The 12,089-nt window shown below is 36.8% G+C and overlaps 1 protein-coding gene across 2 annotated transcripts in view; it reads right to left on the bottom strand.

Moving 5' to 3' along the window:
• Positions 1–12,089, bottom strand: part of ZFAND3 (zinc finger AN1-type containing 3) — a 387,749-nt gene that overhangs the window by 266,000 nt on the left and 109,660 nt on the right. The window contains exon 2 of one of the 2 annotated variants that reach the window (XM_023734151.1): positions 9,891–9,976. The exons of the other annotated variant lie outside the window; for it this stretch is intronic. Coding sequence (XP_023589919.1) covers positions 9,891–9,918 — 28 coding nt within the window. The 5' untranslated portion in view covers positions 9,919–9,976. The remainder of the gene's footprint in view (positions 1–9,890; positions 9,977–12,089) is intronic. 2 annotated transcript variants of the gene reach the window in all.

Below are 12,089 nucleotides of genomic sequence, written 5' to 3'. Positions count from 1 at the left end.
AGCATCTTTTGGAGGTTATCTATTACACTGAAAAGGAGACTTGGTGGCACAGTGGTTGAGCCATCAGCTGCTAACCAAAGGTCGGCAATTCGAATCCAACCGTTCCACGGGAGAAAGATGTGGCAGTCTGCTTCAATAAAGGTTTACAGCCTTGGAAGCTCTATGGGGTAGTTCTACTCTGTCCTGTAGGGTAGCTCATGAGTTGGAATCAACTTGATGACAACAAATTGGTTTTGGGTTTTTTATTACACTAAAAACCTGGTATCATGTATTAATAAAAATAAATAGGCTAATACATAGCTATGGTTTTATATGTCCTCATCTTCCTAAACATGAGTAGTTCAAAATTCCAAAACTGTAGCAGCCATTGGGGCTAAATACTCAGGAATTTAGAGAATTTTGCTAACGTATCTAAAATAATCATGAAAGAAAACAAATGGATTTGAAATTACAAACTTCTGAATACATTTAGTCACATGAGGAAATTTTGCAAAACCACATTTTAAGGAGTTAAACATAAAATTTTTTTAAACAGTGCTGGTCTTTTCCCCCGCAAGTGCTGATCTTTAGTAATAGCACTTTGTGAATGAAAGAGTTAAAACCATCTCTTTTATTCCCAAATGAGCGTCAGTCCCACTCAGAGGTGCCATGTTTTATTTAAAACATACTCTTTCTCAGTAACCACTTTGTTCTAATTGGCAAGGCAAAGCCAGGTCCCTAAAGCACATAGCTCGTTACACTCAGTTTGGATTACAAAAACACACGATAAAACAAACTGCATCGAAATGTACAAATTAACGGCTCAGGAGTATGGGACAGGGAGGTGGAATTAGATTGTAATATGGAACAAAACCCACAGGGAAGCTAGGGAACAAATTACTAGTGTCTCTATAAACTATACAAGGTTTCCAAATGAGCAAATACACAAGGCAGAGGATAGGCTTTTCCATAACTCAACCAAACTGCTAAATATGGATGTAACAAAAACAGAAGACTTTTTTTCAACACTACTATGCACACATGTATAAGAGAATGGGAGTGCCAACAAGAAGGCTTAACAAATGAAACCTGCAGGTTGCACTGTCTAAATAGGTAACTCATCTTTGCCTTCACACTGACAATGTGCAAACAGCCCTGCAATTAGATCACACTTCCAAATATTTTTTAAAAACCTTCTGAGAAGCTAAACACAGGAGACTAAATTAACAATGGTGCTTCAATATGCAGTGCACAGAGCAAGGTTAATGAGCTAAAAGTTATATGAACAAGAACAAGAGCGATGTTATAAAATGAAGATCTCACCACCAAAATAGAAAATGCATTAGACAAAAACGCTTCCCCCACCACACCACACATGCACACCTTTTCCCAAGTTAGCTTCCAGCATTGTTTCTCTGATATCCCCCTGGAGATCTAAAGACAAACTGCAACTGAACAGAAAGAAAAGAGAACAGAAAAAGGGTATACCCCTAATCTACCCACAAACGCCAAACAATGCTACTACATTCTCGCAGGGTTTTTACGGTCCAATCTCATCCAAGTTTACTACCTTCACTCCTAATGACATCAAAGAGTAGGAGAATAGGATTGGAGTTTAAATATCTAAAATCAAATCTCAGCTCTTCACTTTAAAATTTATTTAACTTGAGGACATTACTTAATCCATCTAAGTCTCAGTTTCCTTATCCATAAAATGGAGGTACAAAAGTTGTGAGGATAAAGAGAAAATATTGTGCAAAGGACTTCACAATATAAACGACTGCTGAAATCTTAGTTACCGTTGCCAATTACTTTATTTCAAGATTTTACTGCCTTTTTAAATACAGAGATATAATCGGTCATGCTCTTCCTCCACCCTTTTCACAAGCGGTAATTCTTGTTCCAATTCTAAGTATACTTCTTTTGGCATTCCCCTTTTAAGATTATGAACCATTTTGATTTTTCTCCATACCAGAAGTCTTATCTTGAGGCACTTTTTTCTTCTGTATATCCAATATTTACTCTAAAAGTAGATTAAAAAATACAAAACAAATCTTTGATAATAGTTAGGATTGTTAACATACAGTTACTTCTACTTTACATGGTCACTTCCTAATAGAAATGATTTGGTAAGAACCGGCTAAGTACTGAGGCTTTTAAACGATATAAAATTCTGGGTTGTTAAAGATCACATTTTAGTTACACATGAATGGCCTGAAAATAACACTCTTTTTACTCACCATTCCTACTCTGGACTATGAATTAAGTCCAAGGGGGTTATAACCAGGAAAAGTGTCAAAAGCAACCTCATCATAACCCTCTAATTCAAGCACAAAGGAAACAGCCAGATCAAGAATCACCCTAAGTATTCATTTGGTGATGCACACAAAAAAGCCTAACTGATAGTTATCCATATTCCTGTTGAGCCTAAAAGGGAGCCCCATACACTGAAGTCTGATCATTCTGATTTACTTTGTATTGGTCTGCTGAGAACATGAAAAACAGAAAAGATTAGCAGTTGCTAGTTTGTGTCAGAGAGGGTTGTCTAATTACATGGTAGTCCAGGAGAAGGGGCCAGCCATATCTAACCAAAGTAGTTCTCAGAACTAGGGGTCTCCAAGCTTCTTTGAAAGAGGTGCATCATCAGTATAAAGTAGTTTTAAATTCCTACAGTGGGTTGAATGGTGCCCCAGCTAAAAAAGATATATGTCCACTTGGAACCTGTGAATGTGACCTCATTTGGAAAAAGAGTCTTTGGAGATGCAATTAAGTTAAGGATATGAGGATGAGATCATCATGGATTTGTGCAGGCCCTAAATCCAATGACAGGTATCCTTGTAAGAGAAAGGTAGACAGAAAATTGAGACAGAGACACAGGTGAGAAGGCCACGCAAAGACCAAGGCAAAAAAATGGAATTATGCTGCCACAAGCAAAGAAACACCTGGAGCCAACAAGTTGAAAGAGGCGAGGAAGGATTCTCCCAAAGAGCCTTTCGAGGGAGCCTAGCCCTGTGAACACCTTGATTTCAGACTTCTGAGCTTCCACAACTGTGAGAGAATAAAGTTCTGTTGTTTTAAGCCACCCAGTTTGAGGTGATTTGTTATGGCAGACCTAGGAAACAAATACAGATTTTGGTGCCAGGAATTAGGGTGCTACTATAAGAAACACCTAAAAATGTGCAAGTGGCTTTGGTATTGGTTAATGGGTATAGGCTAGAAGAATTTAGAGGTCTATGATAGAAAAAGCCTAGACTGTCTTGAAGAGATGGTCAGTATATATACACGGATATGATTCCAGTGAGAACATTAAAGGCTTAGACTGGAATGAAGGGGCACTGTAGAAAAAGCTCCTATTGTCTTAGAGAATATATCTATCATCATGAACAGAATATTAGTAGAAATTATAAATATTAAAGGTGCTTCTTGTGAGAGCTCAGAAAGAAATATGTAACCTGTTATTGGAAAAAGGAGGAAAGCACACTGTTACGGATTAAACTGTGCCCTCCAAAAAGATATACTGAAGTCTTAACACCCCCATAACTGTGAATGTGACCTTGTTTGGAAAAAGCATCTTTGAAGATGTTATCAGTTAACATGAGGTCACACTGTAGTAGGAATGGATCCTAATGCAATATGAGTTGTGTCCTTATGAAAGAGACACAGACAAAGAGACACAGAAGTGTCTTCCTTGTGAAGACAGATACAGAGATTGGAGTGATGCATCTACAAACCAAGAAATGCCAGCAACCACCACAAGCTAGGAAGAAGCAAAGAAGGATCTTTCCCAAAAGCCTTCAGAAAGAGCATGGCTCTGCTGACAGCTTGATTTCAAGACTTCTAGCCTCCAGAACTGTGAGACAATCAATTTATGCTGCTTTAAGCCACGCAGTTTGTGGTACTTTGTTATGGCAGCCCTAAGAAACTAATGCAGCTACACTAACATACTTGTTATAAAGTGGTAAATGACTTGGCTAAATGGTGTTCTACTGCTGGGTGGAAAGCAGAACATGGAAGCAATTAAGTTGGATATTTAGCTGAGGAGATTTTCAAGCAAAGTGTGGAGGATGTAGCCTGGTTTCTCCTTACTGATTACAGTAAAAAGTGAGAAAAATTGAGGAAGAAACTATTAGCAAAAAGGAACCAACACTTCATGATTTGGAAAGTTCTTGGCCTACGCAGACTGCAAAAGATGCTAAAATTAGGAAGTTCATTGTTGAGAAAGAATGCTCTGAAGAGAAGGCTGAGGAGTGTGGCTAGACAACTTCTTTGTTGAAGAGATTAGGTGTGTGATTCACAGACCTAATCAACTCAGCAGAAGCCAGCAACAGAGACAGTTACACATGAGGGATCTGTAAAGAATCTTCTTGTCTAATGGTGTGGATCCCTGAGAAATACATATGAGACAGACAAGGTTTTTGAGAGTGTTAAGGCAGCAGAAATACTACTAGCCTGGGCTGAAGGGGACAGAGACAGGACAAAATGAAGGAAGGCTGTTGGGCTTGTAGTATTCTATAGGCAGGTAACATGCTGATAGAGCTATCTGGCTACAAGCATACGCTACCCTTCAAGAAAAAAGGAATGACGACTCCAAAGCAGAGATGCCACTCACAAAGGCTGGTGGGGCCGCCAAGGCCCAGAGGACAAAACATAATGCCACAGATTCTTCTCAGGCCTTGAAACTTAAGGGACTTTGCCCTGCTGGATACTGAATTTGCTTGGTACTGGCGCTCCCTTTATTCCTTCCAATTTCTCCCTTTTGGAATAGGAATGTCCTTCTTATGCCTGTACCATCATTGTATTCTGGAAGCAGATAACTTGCTTTCTAGTTTCACAGGTCCACAGATAGACAGGAATTCTGCCCCAGGACGGATCATACCCAGAATCTCACTCATTCTTGACATAGATGATTTAGATGATGAGATCTGGGACTTTTATGTGACAATATTTAGATGACATTTTGGACTCAGAAGTGATGCTGGAATGAGGTGACTTTTAGGAATGTTATGGTGAGATGAATATATTTTTCACTTGGGAAAGATATGAATTTTGAGGGGGCAAGGGTGAACCGTAGGTGGATTGAATGGTATCCCTCCTACGTTTACGTCTATCCAGTACCTCAAAATGTGACCTTACTTGGAAACAGGATCTTTGCAGATGTAATAAAGTTAAGGATCTTGAGATGAGATCATCTAAATTAGGGTGGGTCCTAAATCCAATGACATTTTTTATAAGAGACAAAAGAAAGACATAAGAAGGGAAATCAAGTGAAGATGAAGGCAGAGATTGGAGTGATGTGTCTTCAAGCCAAAGAACACCAAGGATTGCCAGCAACTAACTACCAGAAGCTAGGAGAGAGGCAGGGAATGAATTCTCCCTCAGAGCCTCCAGAACACTGCTGACAACTTCATTTTGGAATTCTGGCCTCCAGAACTGTGAGCGAATAAACTTCTGTTGTTTTAATCATCAAGTTTCCAGTAATTTGTTACAGCAGCCCTGGAAATGTAATACAGAAACCAATAAGATTATATACATGATGATCAAAATAAATATAAGTAGAAAATTTAACATTTTCTCTCTATGTCCAAATGGATGATCCTGTGTACCACTCTGGAGACCATACCTACAGACCAGCATGTGGGTAGAAAGCAAGCCAAGGGACAGAGCCAAATTATTTTAAAGAACCCAGTTTCTATCCAATTTCCTCCACTTCACTATAATAACTCTGACACATGGTCACAATCTTTCTACTTAAAGGCTAAAAGAAGCTGCCTTTCTGCTGCTTACAGCACTAAACATTTTGTTTCTCATTAGATATGCAACAATTATTTTTGAAATAATTTCCATAACAACATCATCTTCAACACACTGCTTCATTTATCTAGACTAGCATAATAATTAACCACATACTTTAAGAATGCTTATTAGTAAGACATCAAACTGCTACAGACTAAGAGGTCAGAAAAGGCTGCCAGAGTCCAGCACTGCTAATCAATTAAGGTTCTGCTGTTATAGGCTTGCTTTCATTTGAAAGCAAGCAGGCTACACCAAAAGAATAGAGTTTATTACACAGAAACAGTCTTAACACACTCAAGCAAATGTTTAAAAAAACACAGAGAAAACATGGGGCTCCAACTATGCTATAAAAATAGTAGTAGAAAACAACTTATATGTCCATCAAGAGGGAACATATAAATAAATAGGAGCATACTGTAATGAGGATGATCAATTAATTTATCAACCATACTGGGACACTTTGAGGCATAAACCCACTGCCGTCAAGTCGATTCTGACTCATAGCTACCATGCAGGACAGAGCAGAACTGCCCCATGGGGGTTTCCAAGGAGCGGCTGGTGGATTCCAACTGCCAACCTTTTGGTTAGCAGCCGAGCTCTTAACTACTATGCCACTAGGGCATAAAGGGACACTGTTAATAATTTCACTGACACAACAAGCATAAACCAGGAATGTCCCAGGTAAATCTGGACGTTAATTTGATGGCATACTATAACAGTTAAAATTAATTAGAGCAACATACATTAACACAATTAGTTTCGAAAAGAATTTATAAACAAAAAATGCAAGTTGCAGAATGACAAGTGCAATGTATCATTTACACATTTTAAAAACAGAATTTATACTTCATGTACTTACCTATCATAATAAAAAGTGTAAATACATAAGGACAGTGGTTGTCCCTGAGGTGGGAAGATTGGGGTAAAAGAAGACTCTGAGATTTTATTTCCCTCTTTAATGTTATAAAGCTCCCCCGCCAAAAAAAAGGCAAAATGTTAACATCTGCTAGTTCTAGGTGGGCACGTGAAGGTTTACTGTATTACTCTCTGTAATAGTCTGAATTTCAGACACCCACCAACAGACATATAATGGTTAAAGAGCCCGGTGAGTTGAACAGCCCCCTTTTAACAAACATATAACACCAATGTGTGTGTTATACTTGAGATATATTTCTTGGGTTCTCAACTTTAAAGAAATCAAAGAGTATACAACAGTAATCAAGTCAACAGAATTTCAAAGACAGCAATACCCTATTCAAACACTTCATTTTAACAGCAGCAGCTGCCTTTCTTTTGGGAAAAGCTGATTAGAAAAATTAAGGTATGAAAAGCTTACAGATTCCATTATCCTACCAAAACCTCACAATGCTAAAATAAAACGGCTCACTGGAGTAGATACTTTTATACTATTTTACTGATGGGTACAGGGTTCCCTTAATTTCTAAAAAGGAAATATGCATAACAAGAGCAGCTTACATTTTTTTCAGATTCACTCCATGCCTCTTATTGCAGATTTTCAAATTCAGCAGTAACCTATAACTTTTGCCTTTATAAAGTAACTGGCACCAGGCCAAGAGGGAAAGAAGCAGAGAAAAGATAAAGAGTGTAACTCCAACCAGAAGAGTTGGAGGTTCATGAGACGTTTTAGATTACTTGCTATGAAATGGGAACTTGTTATCCTGTTCTGGAAATTACTGTAAAACTCAAGTCACTTCAAAGAAAAATGTTAGCATTTTGGTTTACCTACCATTTCACCCTATGCCTGGCATCATTGTATCACTTACCCTGGATGTCAACATTTAGATTCCCTATGCTGCAAGTTATAGTCAACTTTATTTTGCTCATTTCAAAAAGAAACTACTCTGGAGTCTGTCAGACATAAGTAGAATGCATTTTACTTTGTAAAAACTTACCATTTTTACAATATACTAATAATATCTAACTCTGAAAATACAAACAAAATTAAAAATAATAAAAATCCCTCCACCCTAAGACTACCAAAATTAAATTTTTCACGTATCTTTTCTTTAGCTTTCTCCCATTCATCTATATACATTAAAAGTAGTCTAATTAAAAATGGGATACTCTACGCATATTGCTTTGTAGTCTTTTCTCAGTCAGCTTTTAATTCATGCCCCTATGTTATTTTTCAAAGGGGAAAAAAAATCCCAAACTAATGGCATGTAAAGAGCATAACTTATGGAACTTTGCTATTCAATAATGACTTCCAATTTAGATAGAAATTTGGCAGCAAATGACCAGCTTGGTGATTTTCTTGCTGGGAAACAAAGCATGCAGCAATTGGGAAAATAGAATCCTGCCTTAGTACTAGCTATGTCATCCCTTAATCCGTCCCCAAAATCCACTCTGAATTTAAAATTATAACTATATGACAATATCAAGAAATAGTAAAAGTGAAAATGAAATTCCTATACAGAATTAATAGTTTTAGCCTAGGATCTGACAAAGGCTAGTAGCAAAAATATATTAATTATAATCTATAACTTAATATTTTCTCCAAAGTTAAATATCAGAACCCCGTGTCTGACTGACCATTTAAACAAGTACCTGAAATCAGATTTCTACAAAAATAAACATATGGCTGACTCTAGAGTTATATTAGAATATGATTCCTATACAGTATGTGTTGTTTTATTTATTGCAATATTCTTCAATAAGGAGCACAACTAATCATGAAACAAAAGTAAGCTTCCTTAACTATCTCTCCACTAAGAAATATATGTGTAATATAAATAATATATAACATATAAATATATGCTTGAAAAGTTACAATGAAACTAATTTTCAAGAAATGGAATAAACTTCATCATTTATAATAAAAGATGCTTTACCTACTTTTTAATTAATCTTTAGCTGGCAAGAGATCCTTACATTTTAGTTTTTCTAGCCTTATATCTTCCTGTAAATCTACACAGTAATGCTTGGAAGTATTCCTTTTTAAAGGAAATATTCTATTAAGAAAATAAAAGCTTCTGGCATTGTGAATAATCATCTCTCCCTTATTTGTCTGATTTTATGTAAATCATGGAATGTCAAGTTTCTTAAAAGTTATTCTTAAATGGAACAATATGTTCAAATCATGTCTACAGTTTAAAATAAATTGCTTACTTTGATTTCTCAATACAGTACTTTTATCTGAGTCTATAAATAACAGACATATCAGTGCCAGTTTTTTTTATATTAAAAATTAAATAATACAGATGTTTAAAATTTCTCAGATCCCACTGGTTGTTTGTACACTGAACATATATTAGGTTTGTCTTCTTATAAGCATCTGTCACCAGTGCTTCTCAGAGAATCTTCCACCACTTGAGAAATAACGGCAGGCTCATTCCCTTATAAAGTATAAAAATGCTCTATAGATTACAGCTGCTTTCCAGTCACCACACTCTTGTGTGCCCCACAAGCAAGCACTTCTAAGAGTTTGTGGGTAGTGAGGATGATGTCACATTGCTAGAGGAGGTACTTCAGTCAATTTTATTAAAATTTCTTTCACCTTCCCCACTGTGATCATCCCATTTGGGGTTTCTGATTTAAGAAGTCAACAGAACTATCCTGTGAAGTGCACTTCTTCAATGACAGCTAGGCTTCACTACGGTAGTACGGGAGGTTACTGTGAATTTGGTACTTACTGTCCCTAAACATCAAACTCTAGTTATTAAATTCATTAATTAGGTTTGTACTCAAGCAGAAAATAATACCATAAGCAATATTATTTCTACCTTTGTAAGAGGCAGGACTACCCTTTAGATACTTTGCTTGACTTTTCATATATATATTTAACACAGCAATAGGCAATCAGGTTTAGTTCATGGCTTCACATAGAAAAATCATGTAATCCAAACTAGCCAAGAGCTCAGAAATGACAAAGATCCCAAGAAATTTGGTTAACCCAGGAAGGAATTATCACCTATTTTACAAACAGAGAAAGTGTGATCCTAAGACATTCAATTATCTTCCAAAGTCCTACTTCCACAATAATGCAGTGGTTTTCAAACTTGTTTAATGATCTTCATTGTAATATATAAATATTTACACTGTAACTCAGTATCATTTTCGTTTATATATGTAACCCAAAGATTTCACAAAATACTCACCATTACTATCTGCAGTGCTCTCTGACATTTTCTATTCTCCTCGATTTTTCCAATGCTGATCATAATCCAGTAAACTGATTTTCTACCTACTGAGTCACAACACCCAGAGTTTGAAAAACTGCATTAGAAGGTAGTGTTTCAACCAATGTTTGCCATAACAAAACTATAAATACCGTGTCATTAAATTTTGTCGCTTTCTATTTCAGACATTTACTGATTCCTTTAGTAAAGTCATACACAAACAATATAACAATGCTTAAAGAATAGTATGATGAGTAGAATATTATCAAGGGGGGGCCAAAACTAGGCCAATGGAGATCCTCAGACTAGTTTTAATAATTGGAAAGTTCTGTGGCAAAATCAATTGACCATAAATGTTCAGAGCGCTTAAATGCCATCATTTTCAAAGGCGCAGACGTACCTTCCACAACTTCAGTTAAACTGCAAATCTGTTAAACAAATCTTTTCTTTAGCAATAATATAATTAAGAATTTGAACTAGGAAGGGTAAATAAATTATCAATCCAAAGGTGGGAAAATGTTTACCCAAACTGCAGGTGTTTCTAGTTTCTGCTCACAGATTAATCTTATTCTTGAGATATACCCAAATTTCCGAACAAATGTACAGAATTGTGATTTGAGGAAGGAAAACAGAACATGTGAAAGCAGAATCAATATGGACAGAAGAAAAATAACAAACAGGAATGCAGAAAAAACAGTATGGTAAAATCAATTCGTGCCTGTTCTTTTAGACTAAATAATAACTACAAAAAATGAGAACACAGAAGAGCACTTTAAATGCGCTCTTCCTCAAAGCAGGCATGGGGGGAATCATAACACAGGGTCAATCACTTCCCAGTGCTCCCCCAGAGCCCTTCCTTTAAGGTTTTCAGGCAAAAGGCACTTTAATGCTAACAAAGAGGTATAGTAAACATTTGTGAAGAAAACTCCGATGGCCTTAAATGGTTCCAGCATATAAAGGTAATACAGGCCAAAACCAGAGCCCAGAGCCCTTCAAAGATAAGAGAGTTGTCAAAAATAAAACAACAATAAAAAACAATCTCCTGTTTCAAAGAGAGGAATTCTGGTAGAATCTTCAGGAATAGCAAATCAAATAAACCAAGGTAGGCCATTCTTCTGTTATTGTTAGGTGCCATCGAGTTGGTTCCAACCCATAGCGACCCCATGTACAACAGAATGAAACACATCCTGGTCCCGTACCATCCTCACAGTCGTTGCTATGTTTGAGCCCACTGTTGCAGCCACTGTGTCAATCCATCTCCTTGAGGGTCTTCCTCTTTTGTGCTGACCCTCTACTTTACCTAGCATGATGTCCTTCTCCAGGTACTGGTCCCTCCTGATATTTCCAAAGTACGTGAGACAAAGTCTCGCCATCCTCGCTTCTAAGGAGCATTCTGGCTGTACTTCCTCTAAGACAGATTTGTTTGTTCTTCTGCCAGTCCATGGTATATTCAATACTCTCAGCCAACACCATAATTCAAAGGCATCAATTTTTCTTCGGTCTTCCTTATCTGCTGTCCAGCTTTCACATGCTCACATGCATATGAGGCAACTGAAAATACTACGGCTTGGGTCAAGCGCACCTTAGTCCTCAAAGTGACATATTTGCTTTTTTAACACTTTAAAGAGATCTCTGGCAGTAGATTTGCCCAATGCAATATGCTGCTTGATTTCTTGACTGCTGCTTCCATGGACATTGATTGTGGATCCAAGTAAAATGAAATCCTTGACACTCTTCTACATACATGTAAATCACTAACACAAGCATTTCTTACTCAGGAATCTTTTATGAAGAAAAGGGAAAATATCTGAACTGATGGTGGCCATTGGGGGGAAGTGATGTGCTTACTATTTAGCAGAATATTTTATCAAAGAGGCAAAACTATGTCAAAGTTAATGTTAAACTAGCACCCTCAGCTCCTAACCTTCTATTACTATCTCAAGAAGACTTTAAACGTGTGTTTTTCTCAGGTCCTTCAATTTTATGTAAACAAGCTACAACAAACTTCTTTTTTTACCACTTAGGTTTATTTTGAAAAGGGGTCTTGAAAAATCTCTTTAACTAACTTAATGGTACAAAAAGTCATTTTTAATGTGATTTTCCATCTTTTAAATATACTTTAAAAGATTATTTAAAGTTACAGTGGCTTTGGCCAAAGTAATCTTCACATCGTCTTGC

Source organism: Trichechus manatus, unplaced genomic scaffold (assembly GCF_000243295.1).
Source record: "Trichechus manatus latirostris isolate Lorelei unplaced genomic scaffold, TriManLat1.0 scaffold00065, whole genome shotgun sequence".
Taxonomy (NCBI): domain Eukaryota; kingdom Metazoa; phylum Chordata; class Mammalia; order Sirenia; family Trichechidae; genus Trichechus; species Trichechus manatus.
The sequence above is the reverse complement of the archived record's forward strand: the minus strand, read 5'-3'. Positions and strand labels throughout refer to the sequence as shown.